Here is a 23212-nt window from a genome sequence, read left to right as displayed (position 1 = left end):
TATCAAAATTAAAAGCTTCTGCTTATCAAAAGACAGTTAGGAAAATGAATAAGCCAGCCTCAGACTGGGAGAAAATATTAGCAATACAAATATCTGATAAAGAACTAGTGTCATCATATCCAGAATGCATAGAGAATTCCAACAACATCATGATAAAAAGACAAAAACCTGTTTTTAAAAAATGCACAAAAAACTGAACAGACGCTTCAAAAAGGAAGATATAAAAATTTCCGTAAGCACACGTGAAAGTGTTTGCTATGGACCGTACTTGTTATGGACTGTTTGCCTCCCCCTAATATGTTGAGATCTTAACCTCCAATGTGATGGTATTTGAAGGTAGGGCCCTTGGGAAGTAATTAAGCCTAGATGAAGCTGCAAGGGTGGGGCCCCCATGATGGAATTAGTGCCCTTATAGGAAGAGTAAGAAACTAGAGCTTTCTCTCTCTCTCTGTGCCACGTAAAGACACAGCGATAAAGAATCAGCTACTTCCTTGATCTTGGACTTACCAGCCTCCAGAACGGTGAGAAATAAATGTTTCTTGCTTATAAGCCACCCAGTCCATGGTATTTTTGTTACAGCAGCCTGAACTAGGACAGTGCTTAACATTATTAGTCAGCAGGGAAATGCAAATCGAAACCACTACAAGATATCATGACATGCCCACTTGAATGCCTAAAATAAGTCATACAGCACCAAATATTAGTGAGAATATGGAGCAGCCAGAATTCTCAAACATTGCAGTGAGGAGATAAAATGTGACAAGAACTGTGGAAATCACTGTGGCAGTTTCTCGTGAAGTTATATATATACCTACCTATTCTATGACCCAGGAATTCCCCCTCTAGGTTTTTACCTACAAAAACACAAGAATGTCCATAGTAATATTTTTAATAATAGACAAAAACTGAAGACAGTCCAAATGTGCATCAAGAGAAAGGCTAAACATATTGCAGGCCAGTCTCCCAGTTAAATAGCACTCAGCAATGAAAAGGAATGGATGCCTGATACATTCAACCATCAGACGAAATCTCACAGACGTTATCTGAGTTAAAGAAGCTATAGACAAATGAGTATACATTGTATGACTTCGTCTATGTGAAACTGTAGAACAGGCAAAATTAATCTACAGTTAAAGGAATCAGAATGGTCATTTCTCTACAAGGGTGACAAGTGGGGCTGGAGGGTGGGGACTGACTTGAAAGGGGAATGGGGTTTCTTTTTGTGGTGATGGTAATGGTTATGTTCTATTTTCTTGATAGGAATATGGGTCACATGGGTGTATTCTTTTGTCAAAACTCGTTGAACTTAAGATCTGTGTATTTCAGTGTATGTAAATTACATCTCAATACAAATTTTTTTTAAAAAATCCCCAGAAATTAGAGGGAGAGATTTTTATAAAGAATTTTTAAGCAGTTCCATATATTTCCATCTATAAATCATTCACAAACTTCTACTCTTTATTGCTCATAATAGTTTACTTTCAACACATCCTACGAGTGATTAAAACACATCAGAGACACGGCAATTGAGAGGCAGTAAATCTTGATGGTTCAAGCTTTACAATCCCTCACTGTCTCCTGTCTTTTGATTTCTCCTCCCTTCTAGCTTGACCAAAGGTCTGAAAAATTCCATTAACTGCCTTAACTCATCACTTGGAATATACAGATGAAATAATTGTCCGTATAAATAAAAGGCAATCTCAACTATGCCCAGGGTTTTCCTACATTGTGGCAGGGGTTAAATTCTACACTGGCCTCCAATGTTCCAACCACTCATCCTAGGCCAAAAATTACTTCAGACTTTAACACTGTCTCCTCAGGATGTGAAAAATTTCCACATTTATGAAGTAATTTTCGTGGAGATTTTCTGTGCAGATTTGGTGAATAGAGACAGTGCTCTGAATAATGGATACCCAGATAGTTATAGCAATAAGACCATTTTAAAGGAATAGCCACATTTCATTAAACGCTTCCAGTGTACTTTGTTCTGAATAAAGACATCACCTTAATTTAATCCTTCCAGTGGTCGTTACAAGGTATTATTTTCAGTACTCTACAGAAAACACACACACACATACACAAATCAAACAACAAAACTCTGAGTTTATATAAAGTGCTCTAAGTTAGACAAGTACTAAAAAGAAGTTTTAAATTTAAAATCAACTGTCCTCAAATATAAAACCAATTACCATTCTTATAGTCACTATGTTAAATTGAATAAATTGAAATAATGAAAAGATATTCATTCATTCATTCATTCATTCATTCAACAAACACTTGTTGTCATAAGAGTACTGTGTTAGGAGTTGAGACCAAAAAACTAATAAGATACGACCCTTGACTATAAGCAGCATACAATCAAATAGGGGAGTTGGATGAAAGAATAATTAATGTATTATATTAGAGGTCTATATTAGGTGAAGGGAAAACCTGAGGAACTCTGAAATCTTCAATATAATCACTTTCTTAAGGCAAGCTGAAAGGTTGTCAAATTTCCAAAGCAGGTCGATCTTGCCAGAGTTATCTGTAGCTTGTGGGAGCAGACTATATTTGCAGAGCAACTGACTGTGCCTCCAGAACCAGTTGCCCTGACCTCAAACCAGAGTGCTGGGTGCAGCCATGGCCTATTTGCAGTGAAAGATTAACCAATATCCAGGAGAAGAACATGCATTTTCTCGAGGAAGATACTTCTCGTTCTCATTTTTCCAGAGTAAGTTTCCATGAGGTGGGTGTGTTTGGGTTTAGCAGGGAAGAACTCCACTGCAGTGTGTTGTTTTAGTGGTTGGAGTATGACATAAAGTGAAAACCATAAGTTCAAAGTGTCTGGCTGTTTACGGGAATCCCACCTCCAGAGAACTGGCACTCGAGTGTGAGATTACTCATCTGTATTAATTCTTTGGATAAACACTTTCTTGTGAAGTATAACATGGGCTATACATTTCCTTACAAAATTGTTCTCAAATTTCAACAGAATATCTGAACTAGGGTTTATTTTTTAACATATATTCTGAAAGAGACAAGTTGCTTCCATGCATTCTTTTCAGGTGCTGCCCCACGGACCAGAGACTTGATACCACATTCTCAATGAGGAGAGAACTGAACCAAGATTCCAGGTATTTTCCATGACATCACTTCATCTATGTCTTTGCAATTTCAATCAGCTGAGTTATCTCTGGGTCAGTTTGTTACTTTGTGCATTAGTTCTAAATGCCAAGCCAGGCTTTCCTCTGATTACAGATTATTTGTGAAGTGTGTGTCTGCATCATTGCCTGGGCCAAGGGAATAAGTGTCCAGGGAAGATGTCATTGTAAGAGTAAATCTAGGGGGAAAAAAGTCATGATAATAGGGGGCCGGGCCCACAGCATTGTGGTTAACTCCAGTATGCTGCACTTTAGCAGCCCGGGTTTGCAGGTTCAGATCCCAGGTGTGGACCTACACCACTCGTCAAGCCACGCTGTGGCAGCAACCCAGATACAAAATAGAGGAAGAGTGGCACAGGTGTTAGCTCAGGGTGAATCTTCCTCAGGGGAAAAAAAAAAAAGTCATGCTAATAAAAACAAAACTATAATATATTCAACAGACAATGAGAGAAAGAATTTGGAGGACTGCTGGGTCTAACCATGTGCTTCATTCTGTACGATGGATTTCAGAGCTAGCATTTACTTAATTGTTCATTTGCCACATTTCTGTCAGGGTTTAAGACACATTTGTTGTCTTTTAGTAGATCCGCCCATCTGTTTCTTTACTAACAGATACAGCTCAAAGGCACTGCGTTAGGTACTTTCGGCAGTGTGAAAATTGTAAAAATTTAAAAAATAAATTGTCCCTAGCATAGAAATTTCTGATAAGATCATAAACAAAAACTTCCTTCAAAATAAATAAATACTTACCTACCCTCCTGTCTTCGTTCATTCAGGCTGCCATAACAAGAATATCATAAACGGGGTGACTTATAGAAAACAGAAATGTATTTCTCACAGTTCTGAAGGCTAATAGTCCAAGACCACGACGCCAACATAGTCAGGTTCTTGTGAGGTCCTCTTCCTGGGTCATTAGAGTAGTCTTTCATTGTGTCCTCACATGGCAGAAGTGGTGAGCAAACTCTCCGGGTTGTTTTTATAAGAACACTCATCCTAATCACAAAGGCTCAACCCCTGTGCCCTAATCAGCTACCAGAGGCCCCACCTCCTAAGACCACCACCTTGGGAGTTAAATGTATGAATTTGGGCACGGACATACATTTTCAGACCATAAGACCTCACATCTTAAGATTGAGCAAACCTGGATTGTAAAAGGCCAGTGAAGCCACAAAGATATATTTTTCATTCCCTTAGACATCTTAATGATCTCGGGAAAAATTCTAGATTTGTTAGCACAGTTGGTATAATAAATGAGTGAAATTGTTATTAAAGCAACAGCTCTCTTCTAAGAAGCGTGACTGTTGTTAAGCGCAGGACTTTTGCTTCTATAGGTATAAAGAAAGGAAAAATGCTTAGTTACAGCAACACTTGTCTTCTTGCCACGTCACTAAATGGAAAGCCTTGCTCTGTTGAGTGTTTTGATATGTTTGGGTATGCAAAGATGGGCCCAGAAAGGAAAATGAGATAAAAGTTACAAAATATTGGAGCAGGTCTTTGCTTTCCTTGGGCTTGAAACTGAGTGTGTGCCCTATCTTATACAGATCTCAAGGAGCTGAGAGGACCCATCTTTATACATGTGAGTTTTCAGGAAAACTGTGGGCATATCTAGGACTCAAGACTAGTAGTGGATTTATGTTCCTCATGAAACCTTTTACCTTAAGATCTAGTATGGAGCTCTCTATTGCAGGGTTCAACTTCCTACTTCAAATATCTCATTAAAGCAAACAAGAAACAAAAACATAAAATTTGCTTTTGGCCCTCACTTTTCCTTTAGGATATGCAAAGAGTACCCAAGCAAGAAGTCACCCTTTAATGAAGAAGAGAATCTGAAGATGGATCAAGATATGAAGAAGACTACTGTGTCTTTTGCCTGGCCTCCTGAAGTTGCCGAACCAGCCGGGAGTAGCTCTGCAGCAAGAACTGATTCTCGTGACTCGTGGGACCCTAGAAGTCCTTCTGAGACCAGGCTGCTTGGGCAGCGGGCAGAGCCCCTGTGTGGGGATGCAGCAGACGGAGTGGCAGCTGCTCAGGAACCACTCTCAGGTGGAGCCGCTGGATAGCAAACCCTGCATGGAAGACCAACCACAATTACTAGCTAGCCCTGCATAACATTTATGACTTTGTGTACTCTGTATGTGATTATTCATATTTGCCCAGAAACTTAAAAGCCAGAAATGACTAAAAGGTGGCACACCAATCCACTATTTCAAAATCTATGAACCAGGTTGTTCCAAAAGCATTTCATCAACTTTACTTTTCTTCTCACGTATTTCTGACAGTTAGCAATGGCAAAATCCTGAATGAGGCAAAGCTTGCCTTGAACCTGCCCTACTTCCCAGCTCTGAGAAACTTATAAACCTTCTCTTTAGTCCTATGTCCTTAATTCTGGATTTCTAACTGAGTTCACACTTCCTAGCAAGACTCCACATTCTAGAGTCCTTACTCCTCACTCCAACACCTTACCTCGGAATCTTCCATTTTTGTTTATTTTCGTAGCCTTCTCTCTGCTGATGAATTGCTGTCATATAGCTTTAATTGGTGAAGGATTTTCATCAATTTTAGGTATTAACATCGGTTTCCTTATTAAGATTTCCCAGGAAAAACATCCTAACCATGCCATTGGTTAGAAATTTAAAGACAAAACTTGGTGAAATTTTGGAGTGCAAGAGCGATCAGGAGGAAAAGAGAACCCTTAGATGACAGTCAATAATACTGAATTAATGGATATCCTTTCCTCTAAAAATTTATGCCTCACTCTCCACCCCCTTTCTCTCTCTCTCTTTCTCATAGTAGCTCTCTAAAATCAATAATTTATATACCCATACTTTTTTTTTATTAAAGATTTTATTTTTTTCCTTTTTCTCCCCAAAGTCCCCCAGTACATAGTCGTATATTCCTAGTTGTGGGTCCTTCTAGTTGTGGCATGTGGGACGCTGCCTCAGCGTGGTTTTGATGAGCAGTGCCGTGTCCGCGCCCAGGATTCAAACCAACTGGGCCACCTGCAGCCGAGCGCGCAAACTTAACCACTCGGCCACGGGGCCAGCCCCTATATACCCATACTTTTAAGCCTAGAGAATACAATGCTTCTGTATTATAGAATGTTTTCCAATGAATTTTGCTGTTTGTGTAATTTAACATAAACAATAATTTTAAAAATTAATACTATGTGCAAAAGGAGTAGAATGCTTGAATAATCATAAACATATATTCATTAAACTATTTTAGTCTAGTTTAGTTTATTTAAGCATGTGATACAAGCAAGTTTCCTTATTGGTAATATACCTGTACACACACGCACACAAAATGCAGTTAATTTTGTTTTCCTGGAGACCCAGAAAATATCTAACGGTGGCTCCTAAAAATAAATAGACAGGAGCTGGCCCAGTGGAGCAGCGGTTAAGTGCACACGTTCCACTTCGGTGGCCCAAGGTTCGCCGGTTCAGATCCCGGGTGCAGACATGGCACCGCTTGGCAAGCCATGCTGTGGTAGGTGTCCCACGGATAAAGCAGAGGAAGATGGGCATGGATGTTAGCTCAGGGCCAGTCTTCCTCAGCAAAAAGAGGAGGATTGGCAGCAGATGTTAGCTCAGGGCTGATCTCCCTTTAAAAAAAAAAAGATAGTTGGCTAGATAGATAGATTGATTGACTGATGAATCTTCCCTGACTACCCAGCTGGCCATGATAGAATTTCATTACTTAGGGGCATGATATAAACAAGAATAATGTGAATTGTCATTTCACTACAGATGTGAATGTCTCATTCAAGGTCTGTGGCTGTGACATTGGTCATAGGAAAATCATAAATGAAAAAATATGCAGACACATATAAATCAGAAACTGAAGGATGGGCTGCTTATTCCCTCTAGTTTTATTATCATTATTCAATTATCTATAGGATTTTTAGGATTATTTCCCTTCCAGGAAGAATGCTGCTGTTATTCTAATCCCAAAGAACAACATTATCGATAAAGTATTAAAACTATAATATTTTCTGTATGGAAACATTGTTATCATTAGCAGCGATCATTGTTTACCATTATTAGGAAATCCAGTTTGGCTCTGAGTACGTCTAATTTGCATTCCCTTATACTGAGTGTTTCCCTTTTGCCATCAGAAGGAAAGATCGGATCATTTCTTGTCTAAATTTAGATGTGGAAAATAATTTGGAAGAAAATATTTTTAAAACTTCAGGGAAACCAGTTTATATCTATAATCATGGATATTTTCCCTGAGTTTGAAATGAAGCCCTGCAGATCTAAGTGTATACATGAAAATCCAAAAGTTGTTACTAGAAAAACCTATCATTTCTCTCTCATAGCATAGCAATTGGCTAAAGGTAAATATTTGTTTGTTCAGTAATTCATTTAAAATCCACTAAAAAAAGGAACCTGGGTTTTAGAGCAAGTTTTTGGTTTATTAAACAAACTCCCATGTGGCCACAAAGTTCTTTGTACCTAATTAAGTACATTCCCAAAAAAGATGAAAAATAAGTTTTATTTTTGCAGGTCCACCCATTTAAGGAAACCTAAACCTTAGTGCAACCTGAAGTAAAATGTTACGTTTTTAATTGTGAAAAATATTTACATTTCTATAACAGATCCTATTGGTTTAAGCTTTGGGTAATGGATACAGCTTTGAGGACACTTTATTGCAATCCAGGTGAGGATCACAGATACCATTTTATCAATTATTCTGCCAGCAAAATCTCACATTCATGCCTGAGAATACAGACTCAACCTCTGACCTCCATAGAGATCCTGACACCCTTAAACCCATAAGACAAAATGATTTTGTCTTCACACTAAAATACTGAAGACATGTTGACCGATCGACTTGATTCTCCATATCAGAGAGTGATAGAAAGAGAGAGGCGGGGTAGGGGTTGGTGGGAAGAGAGGGAGAGAGGAAAAAATACCTTCAATCCATCTGAATAATTTAAAAATACAATGAGAGTCTTATGCATATAAAAAGTGGCTCCCAAAATTTAAATTACAATATAACTTGTTTCTCTTCAAAGAGATGGATCTGATCACAGAACCTTGGGCTGCCGTGAATGTCCCAAGAACCTCAAGGGAGAAAACCTTTATCTAGTGCTTTCTTTAGAACAGTGCTTCTCAAGCTTTAAAGGTGCATATGGATCACGTGAAATCTTGTTAAGTTGCAGATTCTTATTTAGTAAGTTTGAGTTGAGACCTGAGATTTTGCATTTTTAAAAAGCTCTCAGGAGATGCTACTGCTGCTGGTCCATTTGTTACTGAAATCAAAGTGGGTTCCCTCCTGGAGAGGAGAGTTAAATCCGACTCTCCACCAGAAGTAGTTGTCTCACAAGGTAAGGTACCTTTGCAGCAAATAGCAGACCATGTGGAATCATTTCCAGAGTCATGGCATCCTTGAACAAAGGGAAGCAGAGACATATATTTTGGATGGAGAATGAATATTCAAAAGGGCGAGGAGGGTATTATCTTGTGCAGGCTCAGCTGGAAAATATACTTCCACACACACTGCAGGTTACTGGTAAGAAAGTCCAAGCTCCCCCTGGAGAGATCTTAGCATCGAAAATAAGGCAAAGGTCATAGGCATGGCTCTGGTAGTAAGGCTTGGTCTGGTTCAGGATGGTTGGTGATTGCATCTTCTTAACATAACAAAAGGAAAAAAGTTTTGGAAAAACAGTTTAATGCTTCCAAATTCACCCTTGAGTTCCTTGGGGCAACTAGTCGGGAGACCACAATTTAAGTAGCAAAGCTTTAGAAAACCCAAAGTACCTCCATATAGAGGAATGTGGAGACACTGATCCTCACTAAAAAGCAGACTTCCTCTCCCCTCGGTGTGGATTTATTCTTAGTCAAGGAGTTCATAGTGCCTGCTATTAACAGACTTTTCCCTGACAGCCACTCAGGTCCTAAGAAACAAGATAAAGAAATCCACATGCTTATCTTCAAGACTCAATCTTACCACAATGACTCTACTGCTCCCCTCGGATAGTCTTCATCTTCTTGTTCTTCATGTTCTCCAGGAATCTGGCTTAGAGAGTGATTGCAGAGTCATAAATTATCGATTTACCTATGCACAAAAGCAAAAGAGCCAGAGTGGGACTGATGCTTCTTCATGGGTCTGGGTGTAGAAAGATGCCACCTTAGTTAAACACTGGACAGCTTAGTTATCCTTTCTTCTCAATTGTAATTAAACTACATATTTATACAGAAAACATAATTTTAATAAGGCAAACTACCACACTGGGTAATCAGTCAATGGCGATAGAGATTTCTCTATATAACATCAACCTACGCTTAAAACTACATGCCAAATCTTTGGTTTCAGAAAAGTGGAGTCCTTTCTCAATTTGCCAGGAGAAGATGGGGCTTTTTGGGAAATTTCCACTATCAAATCCTAGAGAGGAAAAGTAAAGAGAGCCCACCCTCACTCAAAAGCTACTCTCCAGCTCTGTCCCCTCTCAAAAGTTTGAGACAGTCCTTACCACCCCAAGGACTTGCCTGTCTACCTGGAAGAAGAGAAACTTAGCAGAAACAGTGACTGCAAAGCCATCTGGGGTGGGTGCCAAGGACACCTTGCATAACACGGTGGTCTCTTCTTGCTCTTTGCCGTGGTGCAGTTGACAGTGCTGCTTGTAACTTGAGGGCCTTGGTTTGAGGATCACTGATCTACAACAACGAGATAGGAAGCATTTAAAAAATAGCTGTAGTAAAAGTGCCTGGTCATCAGAAGACACAACGGCACAAGCCACAGAACCTGGTCTATGAACCTAAAACGCTAAGACTACAAGTGTCATTGCTCACTTAAAATGTTTTGTGTTTTGGTAGTTGCTGCCAAAGACCCAGCCAGTGGCCGCCAGTTCAGCAGCCAGGTAAGGGGGACCATCTTTGTTGTACTGGCACATTTATGTCTTTCAGCATCAAAACTGCCCCTCTAATTTGCTGTGTGTTCTGCTGCTAGGCATGAATTCTTATTACGGATTAAAGAGTCAGATAAGTACACAACTTTACCAAAGGTGTCTTCTCTGTAAATGACCCCAGTTGTTATCCTTCTACCAGAACTTGTTTGTCTCCTCCTCATTTTGTCAAAATTCTCCCCGTCACCTTCACAGCTCCTCCCCAAATTTCAGCAATCTCTAAGTCAAGACTTTTGGTCTTGCTCTGCAGAATACCAATATCCTCAATGGTAGAATTGAATTATTTTGCTGGTCAACATTCTCTTTCCATGCTATCTAATGGCTACAAATGGCCTGTCGGGATGTCTGTGTCTTGCTGACCTGGCTCAATAGAAGTCTGATGGAATTCTGTGGGAAGGTAGCAGAGGGAGTGGAAAGGCTGATAAAGCCATCACTTACATTGATTTAGTAGCCAGCAGCTTAAACTGATGCTTTATCAACTCTTAAGTTCAAACCCTGGCTGGAAACTGAGTTATTCATCAAGAAGGATTAGAAATGCAAAGGGTCCATAAATTTAACAGACTGATTCTTGTTATCTCCAGAGATTTTCCTGTCACTTAAAAATGATGTCTAGGGTACAATTTGCATCTAAAATGGCCTTGGAAAGAGGCAAAAGGCCAGCACTTCAAACTAATGAATCCTCAGGTTACAGAGAAACGTTCCCAGCCAAATAAAGCAAACCACATTCCACCATATTCCAATCGGACCTAACCCGAATCAATAGCAATCTTGCTAGTGGACCTTAGCTTCTTTCCTCCAGGAGAAATGCTAATTTTTTTTCACAAGATTCACATGAGGCAGAAGTAAGAGTAGCAAATGGAAATCAGAAAAACAGGGTGGTGTATCCAGAAAACTTGGGCTCTAACTTCAGCGAGGCCACCCAATAGCTCTGTAATTGTAGACATGTCATATCCTCTCTTTGGGCTTTTCTTTCATCATTTATGAAGTTAAATGGCCAAGGTCTTTTCTGTACTGTTACTGTATGAGGTCTTTCCTTACTGTTTCAGGGCTCAGACAGTCTATGTTTTTTACAGACTATTGGCTAGTGATTTTTCTCATGAATTAAAATGTTCAACTTCCCTTCATATATGGTAGGAGAATGAATATTCAATGTTTTTCAATCTCCTAAATTAACGTTCTTTAGAGTGCTTCATGTCCTCCTCATTCCCACCATAGATTATTTGAAGGCTGTCTCTAGCGTGTAAGATCACCCATCCAGTGTGTGAGTTTGTGTGTGTATGTGTGCATACAATTTCCAGGTAAACTTCTCTAAGTCGTACTTCTAAGAAAGAGCAGACATGTTCTATTCATTTGAAATTAGTATTTGGATAAGACTGTAATAGCTTCATCCTAGAATGTAAGTCCCAAGGTTGTACAGACTAAAATGACTGCTTCTTTTGCTTGAGAATTCTAACAAGGGTTCATTTACAGATGAGAACTGTTCCACCTAGATGGATTTTCAATATTTGAATAGACAAAATAGTTAAATTGAATCTGGCACACGCAATAGCCTAATATCTTTGAAGGGTATAATTTTTATATGCAAAACTTCAAGAAATAGAATACTCAAAGTAACATTGTTTGTTACAATATTTTTATCTATTTCAGTGACTTAATTTTGATTCAAAAAAAATTCTTTTTAGGGAAAGCTATAGAGATATCAAATCTTATCATATAAAGACCCAAAGATTATGAAAAATATATATGTAATAGAGATTCTCTTGTGAGGTCTTTTGTGTGGCAAGACATGTTATTAGGCATTTTCAAATCACAGATGAGAGGTACACTCAGGATAGAGGTGAAGGGATATTTTCTGCAACTAAGTAGTTGTTTGCAACATATCATTGTCTTGGTCCCACCTCATCCATTAACTGCCCCCCCACACACACATCATAAAATCCAACCTGTAGTGTATAGTGCCCTCTTAGAGTCAGCACATATGAGATGTTACATGAAAGAAATATATGATCATTTTGCATTTTTCCACGTCATCAATTTTTACCTTTTTGCCCCACCTGATTCAAATTGTCTGCCCTTATCAACTTTTCCACTAGAAAGTGTTATTTTTGTATGTGGCAATTATACCTTACAAACTTACTGAGTTACTGTCGTCAGCAATTTGCTTATTCATTGCATGTACTTACTTGTAGAATGCCTCATCACTATCTGCTAAAACTTAGTTAGAGTTTTGATATGTAGCGTCAACAAACAATACTTCATATGTGTGACCAGCCAGCGGTCAGGGCTTTACTGTATTCCCATGGGTTGAATTTTCAAGTGGTCCAGTTAGTCTAAACTTGTATTAGAGAGACCCGTTCTCTAGCAAGATGGTTGCAATAACTATACTTGTAGAGAAACAATGTTTTTCTCCATGCTTTCTATTTTATATAATATGTAATGCTTTCTAGTTGTTTCAAATAAAGATCTGACAACGTCCAATTCAATGAACTCAGGAAATTTGCCATCTCAATATACTATATCTACTCCCAAAGATTGTTAAAATACAGTATGAGTGTAAATCATCTTTGAATGTAAATGATTCTTAAGTTAAACCTGGAGCAAGATTTTAGTGATAGCCTAGAGGTCATTACTCCAGAGGAGCTTGATATTTTAGGACTCAAGGCAATGGTCTAATTCCTCTTATTCTAGAACTATCTCTGGCATATAGTATGTTCAAAGGTCAGAGAAGGTTAATCTGAGAAAGTAGACTACGATATTAGAACAAGACTAGGGGAAACCTCAAAGTTGTTTTGGACTGCTGTCGTAACACGCCTGCGACATTTTCACTTTTACGAGAAGAAAGAATAATTCTAGTGATGAAAGTGTAGGTGAGATAAGAATGTAGAGTTAAAATTTCACAGTGTTTCCTTAAATTTCAAAGTGTAAACAGCCACTTGGTCCATGTGCCTTCCTGTTATTCTAATATGTTATTCCAAGATAAGACAAAGCTCTAAGGGGTAACTGTGGTTTGAGGATTGAAAATGTAAGATTCTGAAGCTCTTCTTATGTGATTTACTTTATGCTGGTTCCTTTGGAAATAGTCCTTCCATATCTGTAAAATGTAAGCTTCACACATCTTAGAATCTGTGTTTCAAAAGAACAGATGCCCAAAGCTCATCCCAGATTGAGAATTTTCCCGTCTCTAATGACACCCTAAACTCAATACATTCCGTTGAAATTTCTCATCCTCAATGTTTTCTCAGTCATGTCTATTAGGGAGAGTTACTAACCTCTCTTCCCCAGTTCCTTAACACTAAGTACAGATTGTTATGATATTTTGTATCACATTGCATCATAAGTATTTGTTTTAGGTCTGTGCTTTCAACGAGAACCATGTTGACTGGGTAAGGAATCTTTCAGTAAATATTCATTTGTTCATTCACCGATGATTTTTTTTAGGCCTTTTGCATCTTAGCTCTGGGAAATAAAGGTAAGTAAAATATCATCAACAGAGTATAATAATACCTGTCAAATTATGGCCATTTATCAATAGTTTCTTAAATGAATAAAAGAAGGAAAAATGCACGAATTCATCACTTGTCCAAAACCATTGTGTGGACAGCTGTTTCCCCAGCATAGGCAGTGGAAGGCCTGGGACATGGTAGATAATTATAAATATTTCTTAAATAATGTTAAATAAATGAAGAATAAATTACTAAGTGACATTCAAGGCAAAAGCCATATTCTTATCCTTAAATAAGTTTTCTTCCCTCCTTTTTCTTCTCTCCCTCCTTTTTCTTTGCCATTGTCCTCATCATCTATATCATTTGTGTTGGCATCATGCTCAACATCAACCTCATTTTATCAACAAACATTCACAGAGGATGGCCAGTTTGTTCAATTACAGTTTTTCAAATCAAATGTATTGATGTCATTGTCCCTGTTCTACTTTGATATGAAAAGGAAGTGTCTGGTTACCATTGTAAATTCCATTGGGTATTTGATCGCTAACACATAACACTGAACATTTTCTCTCTGACCATTTCTCTGCTCTAAAGCAGATCATTAAATTGCTCCCAGGCAGAAAGAACAGGACCAGAACAGCAGGACACTTTTGTAATAAGACCTTGTAAATTGAAAGCCCTGGATACCTTTCCCACTGTGAGAACCTGCTGAGACTGGTTCCTTTTAACATTGCATTAATAGACCCAGTTAATTAAAGACAGTATATCTAGGCCGACTCTCACTGCTTAGAAGGTTCATATACATGGCAACTCTTAAAAACCGGCTCTTACCTATATGGAATTTTTACTCTATTGAAGCTTACATTGGTTATCATATAGCTTGGCTAGTTTGCCGAAATCTTCTGAAACTTGGTCTCTATTTCATGTCTAGGACCATGGACTTGGAATGGCCTGCATTAATAATTCAATCATGTGCTTGAATTTATACATGTTTTTCACCACAAAGTCAGATGTGAGGGCTATCTAGCTGTGATTAACCCAGTCCATTTGTTAAATTCCTGCTGGTTAAAGGAAAGGCTTATAATTGCAAATATCATGGCCATACAGTTACAAACTGGGGGCCTGCTGGGAAACGCAGACCTTGATGTAGAGGTGTCATTAAAACCTCCAAGTCAGTTGAGGTAGTTTATCACTCAATTAGACTCTCATTATCATCTGCCCCGCATCAAAAAGGCTTCCCGCAGTGAAGGAGGGGTTGTAACCAGTCACTTTGACAGGTGATCCCCTCCTCAAATACAATGGCCACAATAGGCCTTGGAGGAGATATCAGCATGACGTGGCCTGTATCTAAGCTGAAGCAGACGCCCAGGGCGTTTAGACAGCCCTAACTGAGGAGATCAAAGGCAGGAAAACAGCTGATCCCAGACTGGCTGGTGTCAGCCTGGTGTTTCCTCTGTCAAAGGCAGATGGAGAACCAACTTATTGATTGCTGGCCTCAATATTCAGCGTGGAATAAAAGGCCTGGCCTGGGGGAATATTCCGGAGGAATGTCTGGCTTCGGAGGCCATGCCCCACAGATATTAAGAATCTGCTAGCCCTGCCTTCAGAAAAGACTGCTTCAGGAAACGGATGGTGAATTTGTCATTTTTCCACCACCCAGTGGCATGCAAAGAGATAAAACCAGCAGTTGGTACAGTTTAAGGCATAGACCCTGATCCACTGAAATGTTTTCCAAACGCAGAGCTGGTATTCTTGAGATGAGACTGTTCACTGGGGAACCCAATAACCAACTGAAGATTCCATGGACCGAGCAACAGAAAAAAAGGAAGGATGTTGAACGTGTATCCAGCAACATTTCCAAAATATTTGAAGCATATTAAAATAAGGGTGCTTATATTGTTCCGACAAAGCATTCTAACTTTTTTCTTAAAGAGTCAAATGCACCAAAGTTTATAACTTAATTCACAGAGAATGGAAAGTCCTCAAGGAAAAAGTACAGATGGATTTCTGTATATTCAGAGCAAAATTTGTCATGTTGGTCTTTATTCATTATTAATGTTAGTAAGTCAAGTAAAAATATCGCCTCCTGATACTGTCTTTAAAATAATGTCTCTGAACAGCTCACAGTACTTATTCATCCATTCAAAACTGAGCTTTCTACATACACCAAGTATCAAATCCTGGTAGTAACTTAATCACATTACTTAATCATCAATGAATTTCATAATTTAACCTTTTAACGAGAGTCTATTATTTTCTCTGCTTTTAGTATGAGTCCCTTTCCTCAGAAGTTGAGGACATAACGGACTTTCGTGGTAAACAGTCTCGGTTGACTTTATTTTACCTCTCCTGCCTTTCTTTAAAATGTGTTTTTTTCAAATGTTCCTTTAATGCCTGTGAATTTTTTCACGTTAAAAAGGTCTTTAAAAAATATCTGTCAACCCAAGCATTCGAGGGCTTCTTTTTTGTGTTTTGCAAAATAAGTTGTTAAATTGTTTTATTGGGAATAAATCTGAGAAATACTAATCTATTTTTTAATAATCTTTTAACTTAGATTCACAGAAAAATTGTGAAGATAGCACAGAGGTCCCTTACATCACACATACCATTTCCCCTCTTATTAACATCTTGCATTATTATAGTGTATTTGTCACCATTAATGAACCAATACTGATAGATTACTATTAACTAAGGTCCATATTTTATTCAGATTTCCTCACTTTCTATTAATATCCTCTCTCTTCCAGGATTCCATCCAACATACCATGTTAGATTTAGTTGTCATGACTCCTTACACTCCTCTTTATTATGACAGTTTCTCAGACTTTCCTTGTTTTTTGATGACCTTGACTGTTTGAAGTACTACAGATCAGTATTTTGTAGAAAGCCCTTTAACCAGTATGTGTCTAAAGTGTTTCTTTTTTTTTTTTTTTCATTATTAGACTAGGGTTATGGGTTTTGGAGAGGAAGTCCACAGAGGCCAAGTGCCATTTACATGCCATCATATCAAAGGTACATTTTATCAACATAACTTATCGCTATCATTACTAATCTTGATCACCTGGGTGAGACAGAGTTTGTCAGGTTTCTCCACGGTAAAGGTGCTCTTTTTTCCCTTTTCCATACTGCTCTCTTTGGAAGGAAGTCAATATGGCTAGCCCACACTTAAGGAGTGGGAGTTAAACCCCATTTCAATGAGGGCAGAATATCTACATAAATTATTTGGAAGTCTGCATGGGAGATTTGGCTGTTCTGCATTTATCTATTTACTAAATAATTTATTTCTATCAGTAGGCACTCACGGATATTTCTTTTATCCTTTGTGATATTATCCAATACTAGCAACAGGGCTTAAGCACTGTTCTTTTTGCCTTTAGTCTTACAGATTTAACTCATTTCCAAAGTTACTCAGACCAGTGCTTGAGTAAGATTCTATCTCCTTGAGTACCGCTGTTTCATATGTTTGTGATACAGTTCAGTTACATCCTGGGGTCCCCCTCACTCCTAAATGATTTTGTTAAAGACCATTCTTTGTACTGGAAAGTTCTATGGATTTTGACAAACCCTTAGTGTCATGTATCCATTTTTATAGTATTATACAGAATAGTTTCACTGCCCTAAAAAATCCTCTGTGCTTCCTCACCCACTCCCACCCCTTGGTAACTACTGATCTGTTTACTGTCTCTATAGTTTTTTTCACTCCCAGAATGTCATATAAGTGGAAACACACAATGTGTGGCCTTTACAGAGTGGCTCTTTTCATCTAGTAATATGCATTTAAAAGTCATCAATGTCTTTACGTGACTTGATAGCCAATTCCTTTTCATTACTGAATAGTATTCCCTTATACAGATGAACCATAGTTTATTCATACACTTATTGAAAGGTTGCTCCCAATTTTTGAGAATTATGAAGAAATCTGCTATAATCATGCATGTGCTTGTTTTGGATGGACATAAGCTTTAAATCAGCTGGGTAATGACTTCGGAGCATGATTGCAGGATCCTAGGTTAAGACTATGTTTTAGCTTTGTAAGAAACTGCCAAATTGCCTTCCAAAGTGACTGTACCATTTTACATCCAAACCAGCAATAAATGAGAGCTTCTGTTCTTCTTCATCCTTGCCAGCATTGGTATCAGCAGTTTTCTGGATTTTTGCCACTCTATAACGTGAGTAGTGGTATCTCATTGTTATTTTAATTTACATTTCCCTAATGATGGGTGATGCTGAGTATATTTTCATATAGTTATTTTCTATCCGTGCATATCTTTGGTAAGGTATCTATTCAGATTTTTGGCCTATTTTTTAATTGCGTTATTTATTTTCTTACTGTTGAGATTAAGAATTCTCTGTATATTTTGGATACATGTCCTTTATCAGATATGTTTTTTACAAATATAAGCTCATCTGTGGTTTATCAGAGCAGATGTTTTTAACTTTAAGTCAGTCCAAGTTATCAATTTTTTTCTGTCATGGATCAATCTGTTTTAATTGGATGCTCAGAATTGTAAACAATATGAATCTGTGAAGGGATTTTTCTGCCCCATAAAACTTTGTCAGTTGGAACAAAAGAACAGACATACTCTATAGATTAGTTTCAGTGACATTTGAATAATTGTAACTAGGTTGATTTATTTAAAATGTAAACAAATGATATTTCAACTATTTTCTAGAAATTATTTCCAGTCACTCATTCGCTTTTTCAACTTAGAGCTGTCCCCAATCTGGTCTTCCCTCTTTATTCCCCTTTCATGTGCCTTCCTTGAAAACATTGTCAACAACTTTTTGTTTACGTCTCTACCCATCTATTAAAACACAACAGGAAATAGAGCAATATCTTGCAAGGTTGGGAGACAAATAACATAAGCAAAGCACCTATTATATCCCTTAGAATCTAACAAGCAGTTGTTAAATGGTGTTATCATCAATGATGATAGTTACTAGTAACAAGTAAACTACAAAAATTAAATGCAATGCCTGCCCTGTGTCTGTGTGTTTATTTGGCCCTGGAAGGCAGGGGTCAATATAAGCCTATATGCAGAACTCCTTGGATGGTCTAAGAAAGTCCATGCGTGCAGCACGACATAGTGGTTGAGAGCAAAGATTTCAGACCTAGGCTGTCTTGATCTATATCCAGTTTATTCTACTTACCTAGCTGAGTGACAGTGGGTGAATTAATCTTGCTGTGCCACATTTCCTTCATCTGTAAAATGGGTGATAATAGTACCACCTCCCTTACGGGACTGTTAAAGGATTAAATTAGTTAATGCCAGTAAATCCTTTAGAAGACTCGCTGTCAGGAAATGATAGCTACCTAACTACTAGTTTTGGGATTAGTGTGGCATTCTAAAAGCATAAAGCACCTCCCATAATCATCATTTGCAGTAGGTCATGGCATCAGAATATATGAACCCTTTACCTTTAAAAGTCTTAAGACACTCCAATAGAGTTTGCTACTAAAAATTATTTTTCTTCCCTCCCACTCACAGTAAGAAATACATGGCGAATGCAGTGGACGTGGGAGTGCAGCAGGAACACGGAGCTTGTTTTGAGCCAGGACTCCCTGCTGGAGTGGACAGGAGAGGCCCGGATGGGGGCAGCTGTTGAGGCAGTGATGTATGACAAATGACTTGTTGCTGCAATGGATCATCAGAGCCCGGCTACACTGGTGACATGTCGCAGTCATACATCATCAGAGCAGTGCCCGGCAGGAGCAGCAGCTTGGAAACCACCCTGCCCCATAAATTTTAATACAGCCAAATAGAGAGCTGTAATTTTCTTTTCTTCTAAATTAAAGATTGACATGCAGAAAAGGAGGGACAGAGGAGTCTTTCATATGACCCAGTTGCTTTCCAAAGACCCCAAAGGCACTGAGATCCTCTATTGATACGCACTATCATCATTGCTCTTCAATGCATGAAGGAAATCCAGGTACCTTGGTTTAACTCCACCATACTGCCCCAAAGTCTGATCTGGCACAGTCTGCCCTGGGTTGTAGAGATGTCCTGTATTAACCTGTAGACAATTGTCTGAGGCAGTGGGTCACTTTGTTATTCATCATTTGCTTACAATCACCTGATGAGAGTGCGTTAAAGTTGCTGTAATTTGTTAAGTGTGCTTAGCAGTTTGTAGCTTAATGGAGGCAGATGTAGCTAGTCCAGCAAACAAATTTAATGAGTTAAAAAAAAAAATAACACTTCCGTTGCTAGGTTTTGGGATACAACAAAGCATTCTAATAGCTTACGTTCTATTTGAGTTTAAGAAGAGATACTAAAGATGAGCACAAAATGATTAAGATAATTCTAGCTACTGATAAGTACTATAAAGAAGGATAAAAGAGGGTAATGTGATAGAGATCAGGTGTCCATTTTAGCTAAGGTGGTCAGGAAAGGCATCACTGAGGAGGTTACTTATGATTTGGGATCTCAGTGATGAGAAGCAAGCGGCCAAGGAAACTTCAGAGAATAAAATCCCTAGGCAGAGGAATAGCAAATGGAAGTTCTGAGACAACAATAGGCATGTCAAATTTGAGACAGAAGGACAGCACTGTAGCGTATGCAAAAGGAACAGGGGAAGAATTAAGATAGTAGAGATCAGATAAGTAGGTAAGTGTCAGATCATAAAAGACCTGTAATCCATGCTGAGGATAATCTGGTTGCAAACAATTAGAAAGGTTTAAGCAGGGGAAGGTTGTGAGAAAAGCCTCAATTTGGAAAAAATCATTCTTGTTGCCATGTGGAGAGAATGGAGAGGTAGGCAGCACTGGGTGGGAGGATAGGGCTAGAGGTGGAGAGACCAGTTAGAGAGCTATTAGAATAGTCCAAGCAAGATGACTTTGACCTTGCAACATAATTTTAGCAGTGTTGGCAAGAAGTGTTTGGATTTAGAAAATATTTGAGAAGCAGAGCTGACATGACTTACTCATGGAGTAGTTACTTTGCATAAGAAGAAAGCAGAATCAGTGAAAATTCTTAGATTCTATTTCTAAATGACAAAGTGCTGGTGACGTTGTTTACTGAAATGTCTAAAGATTTGGAATAGTTTGTGGGTAAAAATTAATCCTTTCTTTTTTGGGGTATGTTCTGTTGAGATGGCAATTCAATATTCTATTGGAGCACCCAAAGCGTGGTCTAATATAACTCCTGAGCTCAGGAGACGGGTCTGGAGATGAAAATTGGAGACTTTAGAATACAGATAGTGTTTAAAATTATGAAAATAAATGAAATCTCCTAAGAATTAGGTAAAGCTGAAAAAGAGGAAGATTGGGGATGGAGCTCTAGAGCATTCTAATATTTTGAGGTCCAGTAAGGGAGAAGAAACAAGTAAAAAAGAGGAAAAAAGGATGATAAGATAAGCTTGCAAATGAAACCAGGTGGGCATTGGTGTTGGGAGAAAACCAGAGCACAAAGACTTTCAAGAAGAGGGGATTGGTCTGCTGTGTCAACTGATGCTAAGATGTGGTTTAAAATGAGCACAGAGAATTGAGCATCATCTTTCAAAAGATTAAGATTGTTAGTAACATTAAAAGAGAAAGATCTATGGAATGAAGGTAATGAAAATCCAATTGGAATGATCTAAGGACAGAAGAGTAGCTGAGGAAGTGGGAACATAGACAACTCTTGATGACTCTTGCTAGCAAAGGGAATAGAGAAATGGAACAGTAACTGAAGGTGGATATGGGGTCTAAGGAATTCCTTTTAAAGATGGGTGATATTAAAATACATTTGGGAATGAACCATTGGAATGATAAGAAGTAGGTGAAGCAGGAGAGAAAGGGGGAAATTTCAGGAGTGAAGTCCTAAGAGGGTATGGGGGAATAGATGCAGAGTATATAAATGGTTTTAAACAGGAGCAGGGAAAGTTGATATACTATAAAAGGAGAGAAGTCACAACATGTGGTACAGAGGTAGGTAAATTGGTAGATGTGGTTCTGGTAAGAAAGTAATTCTTACTGAACTGGATCTATTTTCTTTATGAAGTATGAATCAAGTCTTTAATCTGGATGAGTCTTTAACTCACCTTAACTTTCAGGTGAGAGATAGTGGAGAAAAGTCATTTTTGATAGGGAAAAAAATGATTACTTTAAAATGCTAAAATAGTATACTTCTATGTTGGTGCTTATTTGTGATAGTGAACTTGTCATGTGTGTTACTTCAAGAAGTATTCAGATCCTCAGATCCTGGCACTGAGTAAGGGACTGATTGAGTTGACTAGTGTCAGGTATTGCAGGGCATATTTAAGAGTATATGCAAGGAATTGGTTATAGTACTAGACCATGGGATCCAGATTGCTTAAGAAGAAAAATGAAGGCTTGGAGGCAAAGCAATTTTGATGGATAATGAAAATGTAATGCTATTGATGGATTGGAGGTATTGACGTATCAGTCAATTGCTAGAGTGGGAGAATTAGAGTAAGTGAACTGGAAAGTTAGTAGTTGATAGATGGCCAAAGACAGTAGTGTTTGAAATTAAGATTTTAGAATTGGTATAGTTATTGGTGTTGACAAAGTCTTGGGTATGCCATGAAATTAAACGACCACGAAAGTCAAATGAGTAAAGAAACACTGTAGATTCTAAAGAAGCGAAAGAACTGGTAGGTTAGTGGACAATCCATCTGTATGAACATCAAAGTTGTCAAGAATTATAAGAAACATGGAGGTGAAAGGAAGACAGTAATCAAGATGCAAAGGGTCCACTTGCCAGGCTATCCTCTTGGATTCAGCATTCCCCACACCCAAGGCCTGGGATGATTCCAGGTGTCTGTTCAGCCCCACACTTGAATAGAGGACCAGAAAATGCCTCAAAGGGGAAACCAGGGACTGGTGTCAGGTGCAGGTGGCTCCCCATTTGGAGTACCACACCTGGATGACAATTTTATAAAACATTCTAAAGTGTGGAGACGCTGAAGCTCGGACCCAGTGTGAGGCCTCACTTTTCTGAGTCTCAGGGTAGTACTGATAGTATATAAAGTGAGATCATAATATAGTTTTATCAGTATTATTTCTTTCATGATTCATTCTTATAAAAATAGTATGTGAATTATAATTTTAAAAATACAATGACCCTAATGCTTGTGATTTTTATTTTGTTTTGTTTTCCCCCAACTAATCTGAGACAAAATTCTTTCTTGCTAAGAAACATCTGTATGTTTTTTTCTTTAGAATAGAGGAAAATATCTATATTCTTAATACATACTTTATACCCTTTCCCTACATAATTCCTTCTATTGTAAATTATATCTTTTCCTAATTCATATCTATGTTAAAAAGCTAATAAGTTAATAAATAACAGTAGACTAGACTTGCTAAATAATTTATTTAAATGACATTGGAAAGCAGTAGTAAGATAAATACTCTAAGATCTTGAAATGTGGGTGCGTCTGTTGCTTAGTTTATGAGAATGTCTCCCTTTTGAGTTGTAGAGGAGACACTGATTTAAAATGAGGGAGAGACAGACAGAAAGAGAGACAAAGAAATACAGAGAGAGACATATAGAAACACACACACTGGGTCCGGCCTGGTGGCGCAACGTTTAAGTTCGCACATCCCGCTCCTGCGGCCCAGGGTTCGCTGGGTCAGATCCCGGCTGCAGACATGGCACTGCTTGTCAAGCCATGCTGTGGCAGGCGTCCCACATATAAAGATGTTAGCTCAGGGCCAGCCTTCCTCAGCAAAAAGAGGAGCATTGGTGGCAGATGTTAGCTCAGGGCTAATCTGCCTAAAA

General features: G+C 38.4%; 1 protein-coding gene across 2 annotated transcripts in view; it reads left to right on the top strand.

Moving 5' to 3' along the window:
* Positions 1-22560, top strand: part of LOC139040077 (uncharacterized) — a 106451-nt gene extending 83891 nt beyond the window's left edge. Inside the window, exons 2-7 of one of the 2 annotated variants that reach the window (XM_070483524.1) lie at positions 3045-3113; positions 4915-5183; positions 9959-10002; positions 16433-16502; positions 17579-17659; positions 18980-22560. In XM_070483524.1, the coding sequence (XP_070339625.1) occupies positions 3045-3113; positions 4915-5183; positions 9959-10002; positions 16433-16502; positions 17579-17658 (532 nt within the window). In that variant the 3' untranslated portion in view covers position 17659; positions 18980-22560. The other variant, XM_070483525.1, reaches the window with a different exon arrangement.
* The last annotated feature ends 652 nt before the right edge of the window (positions 22561-23212 follow it).

Source organism: Equus asinus, chromosome 13 (genome assembly GCF_041296235.1).
Source record: "Equus asinus isolate D_3611 breed Donkey chromosome 13, EquAss-T2T_v2, whole genome shotgun sequence".
Classification (NCBI taxonomy): Eukaryota; Metazoa; Chordata; class Mammalia; order Perissodactyla; family Equidae; genus Equus; species Equus asinus.
Note: the sequence above shows the minus strand (reverse complement) of the source record. Positions and strands in the feature narration are given on the sequence as shown.